Source organism: Phocoena phocoena, chromosome 2, assembly GCF_963924675.1.
Source record: "Phocoena phocoena chromosome 2, mPhoPho1.1, whole genome shotgun sequence".
Classification (NCBI taxonomy): domain Eukaryota; kingdom Metazoa; phylum Chordata; class Mammalia; order Artiodactyla; family Phocoenidae; genus Phocoena; species Phocoena phocoena.
The window spans coordinates 86,493,827-86,518,183 of record NC_089220.1 but is presented as its reverse complement, the minus strand read 5'-3'; the positions used below and the strand labels follow the sequence as shown (position 1 = coordinate 86,518,183).

General features: G+C 54.2%; 2 protein-coding genes across 2 annotated transcripts in view; one reads left to right on the top strand and one right to left on the bottom strand.

Moving 5' to 3' along the window:
* PPIP5K1 (diphosphoinositol pentakisphosphate kinase 1) overlaps positions 1–1,422 on the top strand; it is a 44,222-nt gene extending 42,800 nt beyond the window's left edge. The window contains exon 29 of the mRNA XM_065872366.1: positions 485–1,422. Within this exon, the coding sequence (XP_065728438.1) occupies positions 485–1,422 (938 nt within the window). The remainder of the gene's footprint in view (positions 1–484) is intronic.
* A 3,697-nt stretch (positions 1,423–5,119) lies between these two features.
* MAP1A (microtubule associated protein 1A) lies at positions 5,120–24,054 on the bottom strand. The gene is made up of 7 exons (XM_065871439.1): positions 23,817–24,054; positions 22,757–22,858; positions 14,749–14,831; positions 14,330–14,470; positions 5,989–14,104; positions 5,612–5,832; positions 5,120–5,275 (listed from the first exon to the last, which is right to left on the bottom strand). The coding sequence occupies exons 1-7, from the start codon at positions 24,052–24,054 to the stop codon at positions 5,120–5,122; spliced, it is 9,057 nt and encodes a 3,018-aa protein (XP_065727511.1).
* Between the last annotated feature and the right edge of the window lie 303 nt (positions 24,055–24,357).

Sequence of the window (24,357 nt, the reverse complement as noted above, 5' to 3'; positions counted from 1 at the left end):
TCAGATTTAACTGGGAGTGTTTCAACATCCCACACCTTTACCCTAAATGTAGAATTAGAATCTCTGGAGATGGAATCTGGAAATATCTATTTTTAAAAAAAATTTCCCATAGTTTTGGTATGTAACCCTAATTATGAACCACTGGTATGAAGTGTTCATATGCCTCCAAAGTAAGAATGAGGGGCCATGGGAATTTGGAGTTGGAATGGGGGTACATTTATGAAAGAACTGGATGAAGTGGGCCTCAGCACTGTCTCCTGAAGTCTTAGATGTCCCTTAGTGCCACTCCTGTAGTATACCTTAGGCCAAAGCAACAGTTCCTGGGCTAGGCTAACTTAGGAGTCTCTGCATAACTTAAGAAGAATTTAGACCCTCTTTCCCGAAGACATGAGTAATATAGGCCGTCTGTTCTGGCATTTGAACTACATACATAGAACCTACTCTTCCATCTTGTCTGACTTGGTCTCCTGACTTTGCTTTGCAGACAGCAGTGGCCCTTCCAGCACTGTGTCCAGCGCTGGTCCTTCCTCCCCTACTGCAGTGGATGGTAACTGCCATTTTGGCTTCAGTGATCACCCCTCCCTAAATTCACATGTGACTGAAGAACATCAAGGCCTTGGGCTGCTCCAGGAGACCATTGGGAATGGAGCACAAGAGCTCCCCATAGAAGGGGAACAAGAGCCTTTTGAACGAAACCAGTCCCCACAGGAACCACCTGTGGAAACCAGCCAGCCATGCCAGAAGGTTGCTGAGGAGGTCAGCCAACCATGCCAGAACATCCCTGAAGAGGAGGTCAGCCAGCCATGCCAGGAAGTCCCTGACATCAGCCAGCCATGCCAGGAGAACCATGATGATGTTAACCAGACATGCCAGGAGGTCCCTCAGATCAGCCAACCATGCCAGAATGCCAGCCAACTGTACCAGAAAGTCTCTGAGGAAGCTTGCAAGCTTTGCCAGGAGAACTCTGAGGAGGTCAACCAGCCACGCCAGGGGGTCCCTGTGGAGGTTGGCAGGCAGGTCCCTGGGTTCCCTGTAGGGGTTGGTGGCCTGGCCCAGGAAATTCTCGTGGAAGTCGGGAAACCAGCCCAAGGGATCCCTGAGGAGCTCAGCCAACCATGCCAGGAATTCTCTGGGGACATTGGCAGGCTGGCCCAAGAGGCTTCTGCAATCATTTTGTTGTCTCAGGACATCCCAGAGGTTGATAAACCATCCCAAGAGTTCCCTGGGGAGGGTGATCTGCATGTCCAGGAGGTCCCAGAGGAGGTGAATCAGCAGCAGTCCTATGTGTTCCCTGAGTTGATTGACCAGCTGTCTGGAGAGGATGTTCCTGAAGTCCAGTATCCATCTAGCAATGTAAACCCTCAGAGCCAGTCTCTAGCCTGTGACCAGAACTCACCCCTTCCACCAGCAACATGTGATTAATCATTTTCTCATTTGTGGTGTCACACTATACCAGACATTTGAGCTAGCAAATTTTTCTGTTGGCTAACTCACCCGCCAGCATTAAGGCCTTGGATCTCACCAGAGGTGTCTGAGGAAGCAGTCCTCTTGGCATGAAGCATACCTGTGCCAGAGCTGGGCTTGGGGAGGAGCCAACTTCAGGTTAAAGCAGCTGTTGACTTCTCACCCAGCCATTAGACTTGAAAACGATTTCCTTCAAGAGGTAAATGGGTCTATCATTACCTAACTTTCTCTGATCATCCCAGGAAATCCCAGATTGGTAAAGGAACTGCCACTTAACTGCTGAAGACAACACCTGGGGATAGCAAGTGCAAAAAGGGACTCCAAGGTCTCTACTTTTCCAGAAAATATTCACAACTTTTCAAGGTACCCTTAGACCATATGCGCATTCAGGGGACTCTTGTCTTTGTTAGTATCCTCAGGTGGGCCCAGGATGGCTGTCTGAAATGTCTGGGAAAAAAGAGTTCCTTTCCCAAACAAATATCCGTCATGGCCACAAATTTTTAGATTGGGCTTATGGATGTTTCCATATCATCCCCAGGTGCCCTCTCTGCCCTAGTCCTGTTCCTCTGGGCAATAGCTCTAGGGAAAAATAGGTATTAGATTGCTGTGAAAATTTCAGAGTAACTACTTAAAATGCTCTGAGGGTTCTTGGCCAATCTGTAAAGCTGGGCCTCCTTTTGTTGTGGGACTATATGGCTTAGGAGATATTGTAGTAGAGAAAAATCAGGTTCTATTTTAAGCAATCAGCAGAGATCAGTATTGTACAGACATGAGCAAAGATTATATATATATTTCTGTAGTCGAGTCAGGGACAGACTGGCCAAAGACCAAATACTCCAGGGTCCCCATAGGATTTGTCCTCATATCATTGTGTCTTTAAGGCCAGGTGTGATTATGAAGCTTTTCCCAAAGATCTGGGGATGGGGATGGGGATGGGGGTGAGTAGGAGGGGTAATGTGGTCATTGGAGTTGGGGGCCGGAACATTATGAGTGCTCAATAAATATAAAATAATGAGAATAGTCAACCATAATAATGGTGGTGATGATGTCCTTGTGAATTCAAGAATGAATGACTGGGGACTTCCCTGGCGGCACAGTGGTTAAGACTCTGTGCTCCCAATGCAGGGGGTCGGGGTTCAATCCCTGGTCAGGGAACTAGATCCCACATGCATGCTGCAACTAAGAGTTTGCATGCCACAACTAAGGAGGCTGCTGGCCGCAACTAAGGAGCACCTGTGCTGCAACTAAGGAGTCTGCGAGCCACAACTAAGACCTGGCACAACCAAATAAATAAATATTAAAAAAAAAAAAGAATGAATGACTGTAGGTCAGTCATGTCTGTGACTGAATTAATCTGAACCAGTCAAAAGCCATTGTAGTTGAGCAGGAATGGACCTTAAAAATATGGAGATTGAACATCCCAGGAGGTCCCTATGGCAATCAGCCTACAATCCCAAAATTTCTTAAATAAATAGTGTTACCGGGAAGAGAGGTTCTATCTCTGTGAAGCACCAAAGGGTACAGTGCCTTCTCACCAGATCGTTGGAATCACCCTCTTAATTTTTAACTGATGCTTGGGAGTGAGTGTCAGGAGTTGATATAAACGGCGTGTGCTTTCTTTACCCTCTTGATGTCTTTACACTGGGAAAGCCTAGAACACTAGGGGGGCTGGAATATCCCCCTCCGCATGTATTCACATTCACAACTTGGCCTTTCCTGACATACCCAGGACTATAAAGGGTTTCACTGCAGAGGAAAATCCAACATTTTATAATATTTCATGGAAAGCCTGACTGCACAGGTGAAAGCTGTTTACAACCTCAATAGCCTCTGGATCTCTTAGGGCCCCTCAATTCCTTACCTCTTTGGTGTTCTCCTACGCAAGGTATCTGATGCTGGTTATTCGGTCCTTAGCTCTTGACCCCATGGTATGCAGATCCCCTTCCCAGGAGGCCCCCTGCCTTTCTTTCCTCCCCAAAACCAAATGTATTACCCATACTTGGGCATTCTCAGTTCCTATTACCCATACTTGGGCATTCTCACCTATTTTCAGAAATAATGCTGGCTTCCCATAACTTTTTCTCCCTTCACCCGCCCTATATTCTCTGGCTTCCCTGGGTCCTGGAGCTGCTTCCAGTCATCAAAGGCATCAAGATAAATGACCATGCTGGTAGAAGCAGAGTTAGAAGCCAGGGCCCAGCAACTAAGCAACGTGTGGAGTCAGAAAAGGCCTAAGCAGCACTACGGCGTCTGTAATGAACTTGATTTATTGTTAGAGTTGGAGGTGGCTCCGTCACAGCAGCTGGGAACTGTAGCAGGGACGTGTGGGAGGGAGCAGAGCACAGCAGCACGAGAGGGTGGGAGCTAGGAAGAACACAGGTGGTCTCGTTTTGGTTTCCACAGTCATTTGGCAGAGAAGCTGAGCCCTGAAGAGCGTCTGGATTTCTCAGTCCCGCAGTCGTCTGGCAGGGCTGCTTATTGGCTTGCTTGGGGTGAGGTCCTCTCCTGGGGTGGTATTTTCGGCCTGTTTTCATCTCACTCAGTAGGAGTTAAGACCTAGCTCAGCTTCCTCTCCCTCTTTCCTTCCTCCCTCTCATTTTCCCCAAGTCCTCTGGCATGGCCTCCACCTCCCCGATCCTCTGTCCAAGAGTCTGGGTCTGGAAAAGTAGCCAGCGTTCCCATTTCAGCTGCAGGATGGCATAGTGGAATGTTGGGGGAGTCACACGTTGCTGGGGTGTCAAATGTTAGGATGTCAGGCAGTGGCTTTTTAACCCATTACACACCAGGCCACAGCAGGGGACCACATGCAGATAAGCCAAGCAGGTATGAGAAGGGATCAGGAGAGTTGGAATGGGTGGGTGAAAACTTCATAAGGTCAGGGAGCTTGGAAGAAGTCTGCGATTGGGGCTGGGCTCTCCTTGCTCCTTTGTGCTGCCCAGTAGGCCTGGTCTGGGCACAGCTCTGGGATGTGAATGGTATGAAGCAGGGGCCGGGAGGATAAGCTCCTTTCTTCTCTCACCAATCTGTTGGTCAAAAAAGCTTCAAGTTTTGGATTGAAACATTCAGATACGGAGAGAAGCAGTGGGACAGTGTAGCAGCAGCATACCCCCAGAACCCTGCTGGGACCCAGACTCTGGTGGGGAAGGGAATGGGAGATGGAGGAAAGGATGCAGCTCTGGCAACCTCACTGACAGTATCCTGCCCCCAGGTCACATAAATTACTATTGGAAATCCTTCCTTGGGATGCTAAATACATAGATTAAGATAAAGAGGTCCTTGGGGTTGGGGATATGATCTCCCTCCATGAGGGAGGAGGTTGCTCTCTATCCATCCTCACTCCCCACCCAACACCAGCATTAGGGAGTGCTAAGAGAGGGTGTCACTCCAGGGTTCTCAGGCATCAGATGACCTTGTATCCTAATTTTGCACCCTCCCCCTATCCTAATCCTGTTACCTTTGGTTTTGAGACTCCTTTCAGGCATGGATGAAGGGGGGGCACAACCCCTCCCGTTTAGCCCAGCCTAAGTTCCCACTAGACATCCTGTCCCCCTCGCCCCCCTCAACTCCCATGTCCCTCAACCCCAAAGGACTCAGCATCAGCCATTCTCTAAGGGGGTTGTGGGAGCAGATCCTTGGGGAAGGGAGAGTGGTTCTTTCAGAACTCAATCTTGCAGGCTGGGAAGGACTCATCCTGCATGACCACGGTGCTGCTGCTCGCCAGGACCAGAACGTTCAGTTGTTGCTGCTGCTCATGAGTCTGCTGGTACCACTCACGAGTCACCTCCGTGTCGTGAGTAGGGATCAGAGTTACCTAGGTGGGAGACAAGACATGCCTGAGGTGAGGATGTGAAGCCAGGGGATGGGGCACCTGATGGTCCAGGATGTAGTCCCACTCCCGGAGAAAGAACTCAGTCCTTGTATTTTATTATGTTTTATTTATTTTTCTGGCCGCGCTGCGCGACATGCAGGATGTCAGTTCCCCGACCAGGGATCAAACCTGCGCCCCCTGCAGTGGAAGCGCAGAGTCTTAACCACTGGACCGCCAGGGAAGTGCCCCTCAGTCCTTTTATAAATAGAGACTGTGTTCCATTGCTGCCTCTGAGTAAAGTTTGACCAGACTACCTCCTTGGTGCTTCTTGCCACTCACCTGAAGATTCTCCCCCCACTGGGCCTTGCCCTCCAGCAGGGCGTCCAGCACAGCCCGGCTCGGCTCGCCATTGGCAGGGTCATTCCCACTGACCACATAGTAGGATGCACGCACTCGTCGGAAGAAGTCAAGGTCAGCAGTCTTGCCACTGCAATGATTCGGGATATAGGCAAGATCCACATATACAGGGGGGCCAGAGCTGCCCTTGGAACCCAAGGCCGCTGTAGAGACAACACAGGACTCATTGTAGAGGGAAAGTAGAACTCTTTTGGCAACCTTCTTCTTCCCTCCCACCCTCCCTCTCTTCCACTGGAGCCCTTGACCAGCCACACCCAGCCCCAAACCACAATCTCTCCCACTTTCCATGTTATACTTACTTGGTCCTGCCTTGAGTCCATTGATTAGGCCTTTGGACATGGGGCTGTGTCCATCCTTTTCCTCTGCTGGGGTGACCTGGCTTGGAGTGCTGCGTGGTCGGGGTGGCACCCGGGATGCTCGATCTGCAGTCCCTTTACCAGGAGTGGGTGAGCGTTTTCCCCGAAGATCCAGACGCTGGGCAGGAGACGCTGGCTTGGCCCTGCCTGTGGCCCTGCGGCCGACTCTCCCCTGTGTCTTCTCCTTCTCCCGTAGCCTCTCTACCCTTCCAGACTCTGAGCTGAGCCCCTCGGGGTCAGCCATGCACACGTCAGGGCGGGGAGGGGATGGGCGAGGGTCTGGCTGGGGGATAGGGGGTGGGTCATGGCCAGGCCTGGGATGGTGAGTCCCACTAAACCCACCAGCTTTGTCCACAGGCAGGAAGTCCCCATCTTCATCTGAGTCGAGGGCTGCCTCAGCTGTGATGGATGGACACTCCTCAGTTTCTGGTGGAACGTCAGAATCTGACTGCGAGGAGCCTGAGTCGCTGACTGACGTCGGGGGTGTCTCATCTGCCACGGGGCAGGGGCCCCCTGTGGCCCCTGCAGCCCCCGCCCGACGCCGCCCCCCTCTCCCTACCAGCCGAGCTTCCTCAGTTAAGAGGTCACTGTCATCCGTGGATTGAGGCAGAGGTGGGTTCAGGAAGGATGGAGAGAGCTCCCCACGATGCGGCCGGGGCTCAGCAGCACATCCCTGGGGCCCAGCCTCCATCTCAGGGGAGACACTTCTAGGTTGGTCTCCAGAGGCCCCTCCAGGGCACAGTGGCTGCTCAGGGGAGAGCAGTGTGTCAGGCCTGGAGCTCCTCTCGGCTCCCTCAGGCCAGGCCCCACGTTCCCAGGCGGGACAGGCCTCAGCCTTTCCTTTCTCAGCCTCAGCTGGGGCAGGGCCTGGGGGCTTGGGGCTGGTTTCAGTTGGGCCATTGGTGGCACGATCCCTGGAGGGGCCCTGTAAGGGGCTTGGCTTCTTGGTGGCTCCCCCTGAGCACTCCAGGCGGCAGGGCAGGGTGCCCTCATCCATGTCTCCAGGCAGGCTTGGAGCCAGAGCTGGGGCCAGGCCCAGTGAAGCTGGAGGTGCTGGGCTCAGAGAAGTGAGGTCCCAGAGGCCGTGGGCAGCTGGTTCCATTCCTGGGACCAGCTCTACAGACCCTTGTTCTGCAGCCTCCAGGCTGGGAGGGAAGCACTCAGCCACACTCGACATCACAGGTGTGGTGGCCTCAGAAGAGGAGCCTTCAGATAGGGCTGGTGAGGCAGGTCGCGGAAGACTGGAGAGAGGGGCCCCGGGAGAGCTGGGTGATGGGAGCTGGGGCAGTGAAGAGTCCAGGCTGGGGGCCTTGGTTACTTCTAGGTACTCATCATGCCGGGCTCTGGTGGGGGGCCCTGGGGCCAGAGCCAAAGCTCGGTCACCAGAGAAGGCAAGGGACCCACAGGGTGCTGAGCGGGGTTCTGCTGGAGAGGGCAGCTGTGGAGGAGCTGGCTGCAATGAGGAGAAGCCAAAGGCTGATGCAGGGAAGTCCAGGCTGGGTCGGGCAGGACCCAGGTGGGAGTCCAAGGAAGGGCTGGTATGTGCCTCACTTTCAGGCCACAGGGCGGAGGGGCCTGCAGGCATGGGTTGCGGGGTACTTGGGGGCTGGGCCTCTTTCTCAGGCTGCTCCCGAGCCCCCTTCTCCAGCTCCAAGTCACTTGTGCTGTCATCCCAGTGACCACGGCCTGGTTCCTTGGGGGATGGGGTTCTCCTACCTGGGCTATGGCTCAGGATGTTACCATTAAGTGGGGGGCTTGGGCCTTTGCTCTGGGGGATAGGAGCACGGGGGGGTATTGCAGGTGGGGTGAGGCTGGGATCCACGCTTGGCCCTGGCTCAGGCTCCTGCTTGGGGGGTACGGTGGGTCCCGCCAGAGCTGCATAGCTGAAGGTTGGAGTGTCGAATTGGAGGTGATGGGGTGAGACAGGAGACGAAAGCTCCTTCTCTGCAGATGTGCATTGGCCAGCAGCCTCCTCCTTGGTTGAGATATGTGGGGGCCAATCCCCAGCTGCTCCAAGTGGAGGCTCTCTAGTGGGGCATGCAGGGCCCAGCCCAGTGAGCATCATCTGCTCATAGATGTCTGCATACTGGAAGCTTCGCTCATCGGGATAGGGTGTGGGCTCTCTCTGCTCTGGCTCCGTCTGCTCGGGCTCCTTAGAGGCATGGCTAGCGCTGGCCTCTGGGACCTTTGACCTGAGGGGGCTGCTGTCAGGAACCCCAACCCCACCTTCTTCTTCCCTTTCCCCTTCAGCCTTGCGGTAGTCCTTCCCTAGGGGGGAGTACGGCCCGCCTTCCAACTCAGCTGCCCCCTCCTGCACTGCAGCCACCACACTGTCATACTCGGCTGTGTCCCAAGAGAAGGGCGCAGGAGTGAGTGGCTGTGGGGCAGGTGTTGGGGGAGCTGGAGCTGGGGACAGGGGTGCAGGGGGCAGGGGTCTGTCCTTGGGCACCCATGGTGGGATGTCAGCCAGCCATGACGGGGTGGTGGGCTCATTCCTCATGGGTGGCATGGGCTTAGGATCTGGGATAGGGCTCTCTTGTCCTGTGGCCAGCGGAACCCTCTGTCCAACCATCTCAGGTGGGGAGGCCGGAGGAGAGATGATCTCAAAAGGGGAGCGAGTCAGCTTGTCCTCTTCCTCTGGTGGCAGCCCAACTGGTGACTCAGCAAGCCAGCGCTCCACCTCCAGCTCCTTCTGTGGTGAGGGCTCCTGGAAGCCCTTAAAGTCTGAGGCCCAGGGACTCTTGGGTGTAGGCTCCAAGGGGGGCACTTCCTGCTCATCATCCGGCCCCTCATCGAGGAAAGTGCTCTCCCGCTCTTCTGTGAACCGTGGCCGGGCCCCCTGGCCACCCAGCTCATGAGGGAACCAGACCTTCCGCTCACAGCTCAGCTCCCTCCAGTATGTGTCCTGTTCCAGGACCACATCCTCTCTGCCCCTCCAGTACCTGTCCTCCTGCTCAGGAGATGTGTCCTCCCATGTCCGGGCAGGCTCCTTCTGTTCTCCAGCTGGCTCTCCTCTGGCTGGAGATGTTTCTTGCCACTCCTGGACCACGTCCTGCTCCTTCCAGTACTTCTCGTCCTGCTCCCGGGCCTTGTCCTCCTGCACTGGGCTCTCTTCCAGCCCCAGAGCTTTGGTCTTCTCCAGCAGAGCTTCTTCCTTCTGTCCCACAGCCTTGACTTTTTCTGGAGATTTTTCCTCTAGGATCTTCTCCTTTAGTGTCATGGTTTTATCCTCCTGTACAGGACTCTCCTGCTCCTGAGTTTTGTCCTTCTCTTCCAGAATCTTGTCTTTTCGTTCAACAGCCTTTGGACAAATGTTTTGTTCCAGAGCTTCACCCTTCTGTTCTAGGGCCAAGTATTTTTGTTCTAAAGCCTGGTCCTTCTTTTCCAAGGCCTTGTCCTTCTGTTCCGGGGCCTTGTCCTGCTCAGGGGCTTCATCTTTCTGTTCTAAGGCCTTGCCCTTCAGTTCAGGGACCTTGTCCTCTGGAACCTTGTCTTTATGTTCAGAGTCTCTGACTTTTTGTTCTAAGATTTCATCTTTCTCTCCTGGGACCTTGTCCTCCTGTTCCAAGGTCTTGTCTTTTGGTTCTAAGTCTCTGTCTTTAGGTTCTAAGTCTTTGTCTTTTCCTTCCAGGGCCTTGTCCTTTTGTTCCAGGGCTGTGTCCCTATGCTCTAAGTCTCTGCCTTTTTGTTCCAAAGCCTTATCCTGCTGTTCCACAGCCTTGTCCTTTTCTTCCAGAGCCTCATCTTTGCGATAGATGGCTGTACCCTTCTGCTCTGTGACAGTATCCTTCTGCTCCAGACTTTTGTCCTTCTGCTGTAGGACTTCATCCTTTGGCTCAGGTCCCTTCTCCTTCTGCTCTGGGGGTCCGTCTTTCAACTCTGGAACTTTATCTTCCCACTCCATGGCAATATCCTCCATGGCAGGGCTCAGCAAGGACTCAGGACTCTTGGTGAGGGAGCTATCAGGTGTCAGAATGTGTTCACCAGGGATTGTGATCATTCCAGGTGACTGCTTCCCATCTCCCAACAGTGTAGAGTGAGAGAAGGAGCTGGCAGGTAATTTTCCGTCAGGGCTGTCATCTGTGACGTCTGCCTGTGCAGCATATCCACTGGTCCCATCTGTGGGAGGTGACACTGTGGCTGCACGGGCTTCTGGAACAGACACAGGGGCTAGGCGGTGAGAGGTGTCCTCAGTCTGCATCAGAGGCCCTTTTTCTTCCTTTCCAAGGGTTAGTTCCCCAAACTGGAGGGTGCCAAGGCTTTCTGGAGACAGCTGCTTAGAAGAGATATCCAGAGAGGTCTCCTTGCTGGGACTCTCTTCTGAGAGAGAAAGCGACCGGGTGTCTTCTGGAGATACCTGTGGCCAAAGGTCTTTGTGTAGGTGCTGCTCTGTCAGGCCACAGGGAGACCTAGGGACGGCTTCTTGCTTGGCAGTGTCTGGGGAGACCACACTGAGGACAGAGGGGGACTCCACCTCTTCAGGGGAGAGGCCTCGGTCAGGAAACCGGAGCACCTCATCTTTCTGTGGTTCACCAGGTTCTTGGTGTGATGTTCTCAAATCTCTGGGAAGGGCTTCTGTTTCCAGAATTGGCCCTGTGGGCTCTCCCGCCTCCACAGTCTCAAAGACTATTGCTTTGTCCTCTTCTGGCAGCAGTGGGACGGTACAGCCTGCATGTCCTCCAACAATGCTGATGGGTGCTTCCTGGGCCTGGGGGCTCCTGGGAGGAGGCAACGTTCCCTCCTCCTCTGGTGTGCCCTCTTCAGGCCCCGGCTTGACTGTCCCTTCTGCAGCATCTTCCTTGCCCACACCTGGTGTATGCTTAGTATCTCCCCAGGAGTCTGCTTCCTGAAAGTCTTGGGGCTCAGACTTTTCTTCCACTGGGGACTGATGAAAGGGCGTGTGGGTGGCACTGGGTGGGCCAGATGGTGGGGGAGAGGCCATCTTCACTGTGCTGTCATCTGGGCTGAGGCAGCGCTCCTCCGCTTCTCCAACGGCTGGTTCCCCGGGATGTAGGGTGTGGCCAGGGGCAGCAAACATCAGGGGTTCATACTGATCGTGAAGTTTCTCAGACATCTGTACATTTGTGGTCTCCTCCTCTTCCTCTTCCACGGCTCTCTCTCCAGACAAGCCTCTCTGTACAATCTCTCCTCTCTTCTCTGACTCCCCAGTCACGGAGAACTCCTCACAGGGTGGTGATTTGAAACCTTTGTCTTCTTCCAGTGAGGAGGTGGGTGAGATGGTACCAGCTGATGGCACGTAGTCCAGGCCCTGAGTGGCTTCCGTGTGGGAGGAGGGGATGCTTGTGACTGTGTCAAGCAGCAGGGAGCTCTTACCTGTCTCCTCTGTCTGGGGAGCTGTGAGTGAAGCCACGGACTGGTCCTCAGCCACGGATGTGGCAAAGGAAGAAAGCTTGTCACACTCAGTGATTGAGGTGGCCGAGGACACATGCTCCTCTTCAGCCAGAGGGGCGGCCACCATGTTGGGGGGGTAGGTGAGTTCCGACTCTGGCGCTCCATAGCCTTTGCTGGGGGTGGTGGGAACAGCAATGTCTGCAGGCTGGCTAGCCTCAAAGGGGCCAGGACCTTCAGGCCCAGGGAGGTCATAGGTACCTGTAGGAAATCTAGGTGGAGCTGCACGCTCCTCCGGCTCATCATGGATCTCCTCATCTGAGATAGTCTGCTCGGTCTCTGAGTAGCCAGGGATTGTCTCGTCCTGGATGTAAGAGACGTGCTCAGTGGCTCCTGCAGGGGTGGCCAGGCTACTTAGGAATGACGAGGTCTCCTTCTCAGGGGCCTTGCCTTGGAGTCCTAGTTCCTGGCCCCCGAGAGCCTCCCTGCCCCTTGGCGTTACCTGCAAGGCTTCTTGCATATGTTTTTGGTAAAAACCCTCAGCCTTTGTCTCTTCCTCTTCCTCCTCATCTGAAGGGTGCAGCTCCTCCATTTCCTCTAACTCAGCCTTCTCTATCACATCCTCCTTTACCTCAGGTTGACTTTCCTCTCTGGCTTCTTTTCTGTTGGGGAGCCCCTCTGATTCCTTTGCCTTTTTATCCTCCCAGGGGGCTCTCTCTTTCTCTGTTTCAGCCCCAGAGTCTGGGCCTCTGTCCTTGCTGCCTTGTTCCTCAGGGATGTCTGGGACAGCCTCTTTCTCCTTTATCACAGGCTCTTCTGGTTCCAGCCCTGGGACAGAGGGTGGTGCCCCCGGGGCCACTGTGCTTGGGAGTCCCTCCTCTGCAGTGTCTGGGGGGAGTGGTTTCTCTCCTAGTCCTGTGTCCCTTTGTTCAGCCAGCAACCCCGTCTCCTCACGCTTCAACTCCTCGAAGTCCTGTGTGAGATCCTCTGGTGAAGACAAGGCCAGCTCCCTTGTTGGGAATGGTGCAGCCCCCTTTTGGGCTGGGGGTGTCCGGGGCTCAGAGGACAGCTCCTTCTCCCCACGGGCAGCCCGGCTCTTCTCCATCTTGACTCTGCCGGGGGCCTTGGCTTTGTAGAGGGTCTTACGTACCTCAGGGGTAAAGGGCTTCAGGTCTGGCTTGGAAATCTTTTTGACCTCAGGTTTGGTATCTTTCCTCTTCTCCTCCTTCTTGGCATCCTTCTTTTCCTCCTTCCTTCCTTCATCCTTCTTGAGCTCCTTCCTCTCCTTCTTGATCTCTTTCTTCTCTTTGTCTTTTTTCTCTTCCAGCTTTGATATCTTTTCTTTCAGGTGCTTCTTCCCCACCTTGTCTTTGATCAGCTTTCGCTTCTCTGCCTTCAGTGCCTCACTCGACTCTGTCCTCACCCTCTCAGGCTTGGCAGGCTTCTCTGGGGGCTTCTCAGATGACTCCTTTACCTTCTTCTCTGTCTTGGCTAACTCCTTGGCCAGTTCTGAGCGGGCCTCCTTGGCTCCCTCTTCGGCCACCTCCTCCCGTTTGGCCAGCTTGCCCACGGCTGTCTTGGTTGTGGCCTTGAGGCTCTCCTTGCTATCAGCCCGCTGTTTGATTTTGCTGGGTTTGAGGTTGGCAGGCACAGCCCCAGTGGCCAGCTCCTTCTGCGTGGCCACGGGGTAGCGCAAGAAGTCCAGGTGTCGAAGCTTTTCCAGGCCCTCCAAGATCTTGTTCTGGGGAGCATTCCCTGGAAAAAGCACGCGCACAATCTTCTCAGTGGGGTTGGCTGGTAGCCAGACCACCAGAGCAGTGATGGAGGTCAGGTAGGGCACTGAGATCTCAGCCTCCTTCCCACTAGCCAGCACAATGCCTGTCTTAGCTTTACTGTTGCCTGCCCACTTTTGCATGAGGAACTGCATCTCCTTGCTATCCTTGACAGGGTTGAGGACGTACATGTCCAGGCGGCCCACACCCATCTTGTGGAAGAGGGTCAGCGGCTCGATGGTGTTGCTGACCACACGGTAGAGGGGCTCGGCCTGGATGCCTAGGCGGTTTAAGTGCTGCAGAGTGAGGCAGGCCTCCTCAATGCTGCGCTTGGCCTTCCGCGAGGCATCAGGCAGCCGCAGCTTATCGGGCACGTTGAAGAAGACGACTCCAAGCTCGGGGGAGATGAGGTTCTTCACCCAGTCACTGTAGCTGCTAGATCCCTGGGACTGCTCCTCCTCCAGTTCTGCCACTTTGCGCTGCAGGAGTCCGTTGATGCCTGGCAGGTTGTCTGCCCCGATGTGTGTGAGCAGCACGGAGTCAATGCGGTCCAGGTGCCGCACCAGCTTCCAGAAGCAGGACTTGCGATCAGAGCCACCATCCACCAGGATGTTGAAACCATTAACGGCAAAGAGGGCAGAGTCCCCGCGGCCGCCAGGGAAGATGTAGCAGCATGGCTTGGAGAGCTTGAGGAAGCCCCCTGAGGTGGGGGGCTCCAGCAGGTCAAAGGGGGATGGCACATCCACGGTCTCAGAGACGTACTCGGAGAACTCAGCCACGCCATCCATGGTGGGCAGCATGGGCTCAGGGTTTAGCCGGAGGTGCAGGGTCTCTTGGGAACTGGATAGTCCCAGGTGGCTCCAATCACCCTCCCCTAAGCAGGACACAGTGAGGAAAGCCTGGATCCCAGGGTCTCTATTGCTGAGCAATTGGGCAATCTAGATGAAGGGGAGATAGAAGGCTGATCAGGTCATTGGGGTTATCGCAAGCCAACTCAGACTCAATCTGCTAATCTCCATCTCTCTCTGAGGTGATCTCCTACCATTCTGCCAGCATCCCTGGTGGTCAAGGAATGTGGGATTTTCCCTTCCTTGGATCCCTCCCCACAGCTCTAGTCCTACCCCATGTTCTGTTCCTCCTAGACACTCAGACATAGAACTTACCTCTGGGTTTTGAAGGACCTGGGCAAAGTTTTGATAGGAGTAGGTGCCACTCTGTAGGATGAGGTCTCCCCCAGGCTCTAAACTTTGCCCACTCAAGATCAGTAGTTTGTGAGCTGATGGGCTGCTAAGGAGGTGGTGAACCTAGAGTGGAAGGAGAGGACTGGTCACAGAGAGAGGAAGCCCAGGGAAGGGCACAGAATGTTCCTGGTCCCCCTCAGTTCTGCAAGGACACGCTCCCCACTGGTAGCCCCACAGCACCTCCAGGATGGGGCTGGGATTGTGAGGCAGCTTAGATGGCAGAGAGAGGATGGCTCAAAGCCAAGTCCGGGAATTCCTGGCCTTACAGCAGTAGCACTGGCAAGGGTGGGTTATGGCACTTTCAACAGGCCCTTGTGGCAAAGCACAGGCCCTGGCCTTACCTCAGAGCTGATGCTGTCGGCACTGGGGTTTACCAGGACGATGGTCTCTAGGATCTCACTCTGGTGGCAGAGGGTCCTCTGGCCTGAGGGAGAGATGCAGGAATTTGTACTGAAGGAAGTGGGTATAGACTAAAATGGAGAGGCATTGTGTAGGGCAGGAGAGGAAAGAATGCACTGTCAGAAAATAGGGCTTAGGGGAAAGAGGAGCCTGCTTATCCTGAGATCCTGCCACTCTGGCTACTGCTGAGTAAGGTCTAGGGACTGGCTCCTGCAGCCCTTCCCTTTCAGGGTTTCCTCCTCCCCTCTCCCACAATGGCTGTCTTCTCCCTCCCTTCATCTGCCACCCCCTCTGCCTGGAACTCCCGCCTCAGACTGCCCTGGAGACAAGAACCTTTTGTCCCTGTCTGTCCCTCTCGAGCACTAAGCTCCTGGTGCTGCCTGGGGATGGGGGGGCGGGGCTCAGCTGAAGGGAGGGCCTCTCGGAGGATGGTCCTCACTCAGCTCTGTCCTCACTAGCTTGCCTCTGCCCTGGGCTTTCTTGCCAGAGTGCCTGGAAATAAGGAGATGGGTGCTTCTGTGCAGTGAGTACAGACTCCTCATCCTCCTTTCAAACACCCATCCAAGGCCAGAAGTCCCATTCGAAAAGACTCAGAAAGTCTATGCTATCTAAACCCTTGGGGGTTGGTTACAATGCAGAGGAGAAATAGGACCTCTTGTTCTGTGCTCTGGTTCCTCAGAGGCCGAGCCTGCACTCACAAACATGCACACAATCATACTGTTTCCACCACCAAAGGTTTCACAGCTCCCCATCCCACCTCACCTTCATGTCCCCAGGCTCCAGAAAGACCTGGTTCACTCCCCACAACCCATCCCTTTCAAACAGTTTCTCCTCTCATCCTTGCACCTCTCCTGTGGGCCTTCTGTCATGGAGAGGGGAGTCTGGGATTCACAAACAAGAAACAGATAAGGCAGGAGAGGTTCAGAGTATTCCCCAGGCTATGGAGGAACATAATACACCATCCCCTCTCTACTTCCCTTATCCAGGCTCACATGAAACACCAAGCAATGCAGCAAAGAAAAAAAGCGCCAGGTTAGACAGGAGATCCTGAAGAAGGATGCTGCCATCCCGCTCCTGCCCTTACCAACTGCAGCACACAGTGGATTTACCTTACAAACATGGAGTTGAGCAGATGGTCTGGGGAGTGGGCTGTCTGGAGGATATTGGTGGGAGGACACATAACCTGTCCCCCAGACCCTCTTCTGTGACCCAGCGCTCTCTCCTCTTTCTGGGGCTCAGACAAGAGGACCCTGGGGCCAGGGCCTTTGTTAAGCGGAAGAGCGATGGTGCCAGGATCAGGCAGATCTGGCAGCACCGGGCTGCAGTTGCAGCTGCGGGGGAAATGAACTAGGGATGGTGTCAGAAGAACAAGCCCCGCACAGGGTAGGTGGGGCCCATGAGGAGTTCAAGCGTTCTTTTCTATTAACTTGGGAGTTGAGGGACACTTTGAGGTCGGTTCAGAGGATGAGAAGCACCTCAGAGACACGCACGGGCAGGGCTTGGGCAGGTGAGGGATGAGGGATACACCACGGTTCGGGGAGCCGCTGGCCCTAGGCTAGCTCTAAGCAGTTTAGCTTAGAAGGGCAGTTCCTCTCCCCCCACACCCACCCGCCACACGCACCACGAACACACAAGGTCACACATTTGAACTAGGAGGGCCAGAAAGAGAAAGATCGGGGGCACGGATGGATTTGCTTTCTATCTACTACCTGCCTTCCCCAGTCTACCATTCCCTGCAGTCCCCTAGACTGGCTTATAACCATAGACCTCTCTGATCCCAGTACTTGCCTTGGCGCAAGACCCTGCCCCTCACCCATGTGCTCTCAGGCTGTGACTGGCAACTACACGGTTTACACCTTGTGCTCCTCCTTTTCAGGCCTGGCGGAAAGCCCTGTTTCTCTCTTCTACACCCCCCCACCACCCGCGATCCCACTGGAGGCAATTGACTTGTCTTCCCTCCTTCTTCGGAGAGGACACCTGGTGAGGCAGGGGCCCGTCCCTTTGCCAGAGATGGGGCTGGGGGGTGGGCTGCGGGTGCTGAGGCTGAGCGGGCGGGAGGGCAGGTGTCTCCGCAGGGAGGCGGCCGGGGAGGGGGGGGGCGCCCGGGCAGCTGCAGACTGCCGCAGTGTGTGCGCGAGTGTGAGTGTGCGCGCTGAGCTCAGGCTCCAGCTCCGCCCCCACCCCCACCCCCCCCACCAGCATGACAAGTCATTTTCTTGGCTGCCTCTACACGGGGGGCGGGGAGCGGGGGGACGCAGAGAGGGAGAAGGAACTGGCTTCTCTGTTCAGAGCCCCCATCTTGGGAAGGGAAGCAGAGATGAGGTGGGGTGGGAGGCTGTGACTGGGAACCTGTGGGGTTGACAGGACGGGGAATGCGGGGCAGCTGCTGCGGAGGGAGTGCTTTCAATCTCCGGAGCGGCCTCTCCATCCCCGGAGGGAGCCAGAAAGGGGGGCTCACAGCCCAAGTTTCAAGCTCGTCGCAGGGAATGGGTGTGGGGAGCACGCTGCAAATAGGTTTTGGTCTGTGAGGAGTCGCATGCCACGTCTTAATGACCCTTTCCTTCCTTCTTTTCCATAGTGTCCCCACCTTCCCATACTTGGCAAAAACTCGCAGTCCCGTTCACCCCCCAGCATAAGAGCAGCTGAGCAATCTAGCAGCTGACACCCAGAGACCCTCCCATCAGGTGCCTTCCCATAACATCCGCCTTTCCCTCAGATTCTTCTGCCCCCACCAAAGACAGAGCCCCCAAACGCCACCAGAGCCCCAGGCCTCGGGGCAGAGCCAGTGACACCACCCTCTGCGGCTGCCCCTAGGCGGCTGGCTCCCAGCTCAGCTCAGCCCAGCTCAGCCCGCGAGGTGGCCTGTCACGGTCCCGGCCCCGGCCCCATTGGCTTCCACCTGGTTCTGGGTCCAGGCTGGCCCCACAGCCAGTTCATCTCCTCTCTCTGTTCCCCCACCCTGCCCACCCCGCTGGGCTAGTTCCAGACACACCAGATGAGGTATCAACTCCCTTCCCATTACCCGCATCCCACCTCCCTATCACAGCATCCCCCGTGCCCCACGCCAAGCCCTTTAGTTCGGTTCGGTTCTTACCCTGGGGTGTGGGAGAGAGACCCTCATCGAGGCTGTGGCTCCGGCCTCAGCCGGCAGCTTCGGGGACGAGTCTGCGGCACTAGGGGTGGGAGTGGGGGGGGGGGGCGCTTGATGGTGAGGGCGGCGCCAGGGCGGGGAAGAGGGGCTGGTCCATGACGAGGCACTGGAGACTTAACTGTTTCTTTGCCTTCACAATGTCAGTGATCTGGTGCTTCTGCTTGGCTGGGACCTGAGGAGTTGTCTAGCAGCTCAGAGCCAGGGTGGTCTCCAATGGCCCACAGGGCCCTTCTCCCCCAACCCCGCTTAGTTAAGAAATATTCTTTTAGCATCAGCCAAAAGACCAAAGTCCTGTGCTGCATACCGGGGGGACGTAGGAGGTATGGGCTGCTTGGGCCCTCCCCCCTTCTCTCTGGAACCATCTGCTGCCTCTCCCCTCAGACTCAGGGAGTGACCTTCAATCCCTGGAGGAGCAGGAGACAAAGAGGCTGGGGGCCTGAGAGCATGGGGTAGGAGTGAGGGGGGACTACTTGAGAAGGCTGGGGACGACTGAAGGGAGGGAGTTGCGCTGAGCTCTGCTGGCTTCTGAGCCACAGCTGTAGAAATGGGGTGGGAGTGCAGAAATAAGTCTCATTTTAGGTTGGAGGGTAGTTTGAAATCCTGGAGTGGACACATGGTCCTTAGTCCATCTCTAGCCCATCGGGGGTGGGGCACAGGGGCCCTAAGACCGCATACAATTCTGTGCCGATGCAGCACAGCACAGCAACCACACAGGCACTGATACTTGGGATTCTTGGTCATTGGGTATGAAGAGGCATTTTCTGAAGATTCAGGGCACTTTCTGCCTTTCAGTGAAATAGTTAAAGGGATGAAGGAAAATCACCAGGGCCCCAGGCGTACAAGATTTTCTTACTCTAGGCCAATTATTAAATGTCACAGAAAGTACTCTTTGGACTAAAAAGATCTTGTAATGACTTTGTAGGGTGTTGGGTCCCTGTTCTCCTTGTCTCTGCACTTTGCTATGTCTCTTTGATGTCTCCATTTTATAGGATCTTAATCCTTCTAACATTGGCCCTGTTTCCCTTAGTCTCTACCCCTGTCTCAGATTTGGTGACACGTGCTCTAGGACTCAAAGAGAGGACCTGGAGAGCTCCAGCACTCAGTTCCAACGGGGCAATGCTCATGTCCCCCTGCCCTCTTCCCTTCCATCATCCCTCCCCAGTCCTGGCCGATTCCTACTGCCTTCCTCACAATGACATCCACCCACTCTTAGCCCAGCACCAGCCCCACCCTTGCCCCTGGCTGCCAAGAGCAGCTTTTGAAGGTCAGAGAAGCCAAAATAGTCTGTGCTCTCAGCATCCCCATCCCCCCTAAACTGCCACCGGAGGAGAGGAGGAGCTGAGTCACCAGTGCAAGGGGGGGAGGGGGACTCCAGAGGGGGAGGAATCCTTGCTGAGATCCGGGGATGCAAAGCAGCAACATGGCAACAGCCCCACTTGGATAGAGGAGGCCAGCTACAGAGATATACAACACAAACCAGGCTGAGTTCTGAACATCACAAAGGGGAAACACCTCCTTTCTGCAACTTCATAGTTCTTATTTCCTCCCACCTCAAACCTTCCATCTCCTCCCTGCTTTCTGGAGCTTTCTGGAGTGTGCAAAGAGGGAAACTTGAGTAGATATGTAGCTTGAGAACAAAATAACATTTCTCAGCCCAACGCAGAGCCCACCCTTATTCTCAGCTGTTACCCCCAAGGGCCACACCCTGGGCAAGGTTCCAACTCACAGTGGAGTTTTCCTTCAGCCTTCACCCTCTGAACAGCCACTCACCACAACCACACCTCCACCCGCTGTGTTCCTTGGCTCTGCTGCAATGAAATGGTGAGACGCCAAAGATGAGAGGGAGGCCTGAGCTCAGACACAAAGTGAGATCGCAAGTCCTGGATTTGAGACCCCTCTCCACCATTTTACTAATCATGCTTTTCAACAAGCCACTTAAGCCCTCTGAAAGCTTGCTTCCTGAATTATAAAATGAGTGTAATATTAGTACCATCCTCCAACAATGCTATGAGGAGTGAATGACATAAAAGATGAAAAAGTCCTTCATTCCTAGAATCCTAAACCTGCAATGCACAAATACCACTGGAAGTCTGTCTCCCTTTTGTGGAAGATTTATGAGAGGTCACCTAGGTGATCAGGGAAATCCTAAACCAGAATCTCAACTCTAGAGTAACTTAGCTCCCAGGTAAACCCAGGTGCCTGGGAGGTGCCTGCAGGAAGGGACTTAAAATACTCTTCATGTCCCTCCTTTCCTATTTCTGACAGCAATGCAAAACCCAGTTCTAGGGGCCAATGAGCTGTTGTATTAATTCACAATAGTCTTCATGTTTGCAGAAGTAAAGGAACTAACACTTCCTGAGTGAGTGCATCAGTGGTGATGCAGAGTCAGACAGAAGGCTTCCAAACTGGTCCTTCAGCCTGTGTTTTTTTAGTCCTAGAATATCCATCATGAATTATAAATTATGAAGCCCTCTCCCTTTCTTATATGTGCCCAATAGTAGAAGTAGTATTAGAGTGTTATTTAAGCTCAGTTTCCCACTGTTCTAGTCGTTTCTGGGTTTGTTTTAAAATGCTTAGAAGCTCCAGATTTTTTTGCAGGAGTTAGAAAGGAAGGCTCCAAGTCACCACTGGAGACAAAAGTGGTACAAAGCCTTTACCACATTTGACCACTAGAAGGAGCTGGGCCACTGACGCTCCATCAAAGGGTCCCCTCCTTTTCTGTGTGTGTGTGTGTGTGTGTGTGTGTGTGTGTGTGTGCGCACGCGCGTGCGTGCGTGCGTGTGTGTGTGTAGGGGGTAGTGGCAGGTGGCAGGAATGATTACACTCTCCCTATCATAGCAAGATAAATTTTTGTCCTCCTTTTCAACATTTTGGCCCAGGGCTTGAGGAGAAGTGAGAGGGATGGTGGCCCAGCCTATGGGGTGGGCAGAAAGGATTAAATCATAAGGTACTAGCATATTCCACTGAGCCCATCCCAGCAGCCTGGTTCCCTTTGCCTCCCCACTAATGGAGGCTGAAGGGAGGGGAAGTGTCTGCAGCTGCTCTGGGCTGTTGTTTGCGGGGACAGCTGAAAGAGGAGCCAGCAGGGGTGGGGCTGTGGCTGTCTTGGGCCTTGTGGGGTTTTCCAGGAAATTCTCCACTATTCTCCCGGGACATACACAGGCCACCATGAAAATGTCCAAACATAAAAAAACTCAAAAGTAAGCCCTGATCTTGGGTATAATGGCCCTAAGCCTCTTGAGAACACCATGGTAAAACTCTGCTTGAGAAGATCTAGTAGGTGCTTGTATATCAGTGCTTTTTTCTGAGAGGTCCCTGAGAGTAACTACGCATCTCCCTGTAAGTGTTTTCCCAAGCATCCCCAAGTCTTAATCTGAAGAACGGCTAGGTGTTTTTGTTTAAGTTCTATTCATTCTTACATCGTTCCAGAAGGCATCCTACTCTTACATCCGTGTCCAAAAGGACAAGGTTGGAGAATTCAGTGTGAATTAATAACATCAGCAGATACTCCCCAAACTTCAGTTCAGTCATTAATTTCATGCTGCCGTCCCTTTATCCAGCCTTGCACCAAAGCTCCTAGGATTAATCAAGTGGTAAAACTGTTGATTTTAAAATTATTAGAGCTAATAGAGGAAGCCAAGAAATGAGTAATACTAAACAGAAGGCAGTCTCAAAACAGTGACTGGTTACCTTCATAGGAAGCCAGTCACATCAAGAAGATGCCAGACTCACATTTTAAAAATGCTGCACATATTCCTAAGATAATGGAGCATTCGTCATATTAACCATGTCTTCTCTCTCCAGGAGCAGCAGAGGAGTAGGTGATCAGGGAAATGACCAGCCATGTGGCAGTTAGCAGGAGGAGCAGGAAAAGAAGGGAAGTGACTATCTATTATGCTGGATAATTGAGAATTATCTGTATAAGATACGAATTCAGTCATTTGATGGCAGTGACTGTTGAGTTGGGTGGATTTATATTCCGTAAAGACACTGGTGTATGAATTGGTTTGTCAACATTTACCAATAACATGAGCAGATGCCCAGCACTTTTATAATGGGGTGTAGGGCTTTCTGCAGTCTCCCCACAGATATTGTTGTGGAATAATAACTCCTAAAATATTATTTTCTCAAATTCCTGACCATTTCTCCCACACAGCAGAATGGGAAGCTGCATCCTGTGAACTTTGATCTCAGTGCCAAACCTCAAAGTATGACTAGTTCTTGCAGCAGTAAATCCAGGAAACCCTGCTTCTACTCTGGATTTCATGGGCTCATCAGCCTTTGGTACAAGGTTTCTGCTCTGCTCTGGACATCTGTTGACTGAGCCAAGGGAGGAGGCAGAAACCCTGAAACCTGGAGCCTGTGCAGCCTGAGGGAAACTGCTAAGCAAGGATCTGGGAAGGTGAGTGGGAGGTTCAAGGGTCTCTGCAAAGGGAAGCAAGGAGGCCAGGGCATACAGAAAGGGGAACAAACAAAAAAAAGGAATTTTTACTTGGGAGATGACTGATCACTCAAGAGGTACCACGTTCCCTTACTGCATGTCAGTGGCTGTCCATAACCCACCCTCTTCTCAGGTAGAAATTATGTTCTCCAGGCTTCCTCCACCATCATACCATCTGTCTGCGAAATGTACTGGGTATGTGGGGATAGTTAAGGAGCTTTACAACTTTCCTCTCAGGAGTCCCTCCCTCCCTGACCCAAACTTCCCACAAGGCCAGTTCTGCCAGGGAGAGTGGACTTCTGCTCTTCTGTGACCAGCCCTCACCCAAAGGACTGAGACAAATGACACTGGTCCTAACCTTTGACCTCTGAGGAGAAGTGAGCTAGATGCCGGGTAATGAAGAGTCTCAATTGTTGGTTCAAGTCAATGGATGATAAATCAATGTTCCAGGAGAGAATCCCTGTGAGAGAAAAAGAAACAAAGAGGGACCTAGATAAGGTCAGAGGGATTGGACTTGTGGGAGCATTTCCAAGCTCACAGAAGGGGTAAGGAGAGGGAGGGGATAAGGACGGCTGCCATGATCAGCCTCAATGATGTCTTTAAGAAATGTGGCTAGTGCCTATGTCTAGCTCCCATCCTGTGCCTTTCTTGGGCTTTGGTGAGCCAGAGGGAGAAGTGCAGAGTTTAGGCTAAATTTGGTCATTAATGAGTTTGTATGTAGGAATTTTCTTGCACAGTTGCCCAATTGTGACAGAAGTGACACCCAAGGGCCCGTTCCCAGATACTAGGGACTGCCTTCCCCATACAGGTAAGTAGGATTCTACACTCTCCTTCTGTGGCCCCCTCCTTGCCTCCACTCCCCCGCGGCATGCTTCCACCCGCAGGTGGCTCCGCAGCACTGCGCCACAGGCAGTGGAGGACTGAGGAGCTTGTGGCCACGAAGGTCACTCTCTCAGGTTGGCCGCTGGCACTGGGATATTTGAGATTTGTCTGCGGCGTTCAAAACGCACCCTGTTCCTGTTCAGACGCCCTAAAGAAGAAACTAAGGTAGGGACATGGACTCTCCACGGGATGGTGACGACTTTCAGGACCTCTGGCCCAAGACACTGCGGGAGGGAGGGGTGTAACCAGAGGGCCCCCCACCCAGGCACTGCCCAGCTCCCCCCTCCTCCACGCTCCCGCCTGCCTCAGGGAGACTGCGAACGCCATGGGGTGTGCGGGAAGGATGGAGATGTGAGATGTTGGCAGCTTGGGAGGATATGAACGCGTGACACTGAAGATGCAGGTGACAGGGGCTGATGATTCAGATTAACAGGGTGCGCAGATCTCAGGAAGTGCACGCTAGGGATGGAGGATGCACATGGCAGAGAAGCACGGGATGGAGGATGTCCCGAGCGCAGCCAGGACAGCAAGCTCACCTTGCTCAAGGTGGGCCCGAACGGCCCTCAGCTGATTCTCTGTACCGATATCGCCGATCACGATGAGCAAAGAGTGTTTCTGCAGGTCCCAGCGTGCCGCCGCCACCGCGGCTCCGGCCTCGCACAGCGGCTCCGCGGGGTTCTGAGCCAGCAGAGAGCCGGGGCTTCGGAGCCCTAGCCCGGGACTTGTCTCCATGGCAACGTCGAAAGGCCGCCGGGGCCCAGCCTCGGTCTCCATGGAAACTCCGTTGGAGTGCTAGGCCGGCAGCATCCGCTGCAGGGAGAGTGCGCGCGGTTCTTAAAGGCCGGCGGCAGGAGCCGCTCATTGGCTGCTGCCTGTCAGGGGGCGGACCGTTGGCGCCGCAGGGGCCGGGCTGGGGCCGCGTGCTCTGGCTCTGCGGTTTCGCTGTGCCTGGGGGGCGGGGGCGTGGCTGTCCCCCTTCGCCCCCAGTCGTTTTCCAGAGGGAGCTCCCACTCTGACTTGAGTAGGGATGGGGGCTCTGAGGGCCGGGTGGAGGGGCGAGTCTATTGCCTCGGCGCC

What these genes read in the sequence shown, in the direction of transcription:
- MAP1A (XM_065871439.1), bottom strand. Translation starts at nt 24,054, where the DNA reads ATGGAGACCGAGGCTGGGCCCCGGCGGCCTTTCGACGTTGCCATGGAG. An exon ending in CTTCTCCTCAGAGGTCAAAG is followed by an intron (nt 14,832 to 22,756) that starts GTTAGGACCAGT and finishes TCTCTCCCTCAG; the next exon opens with GCCAGAGGACCCTCTGCCAC. An exon ending in CCGACAGCATCAGCTCTGAG is followed by an intron (nt 14,471 to 14,748) that starts GTAAGGCCAGGG and finishes CTTCCACTCTAG; the next exon opens with GTTCACCACCTCCTTAGCAG.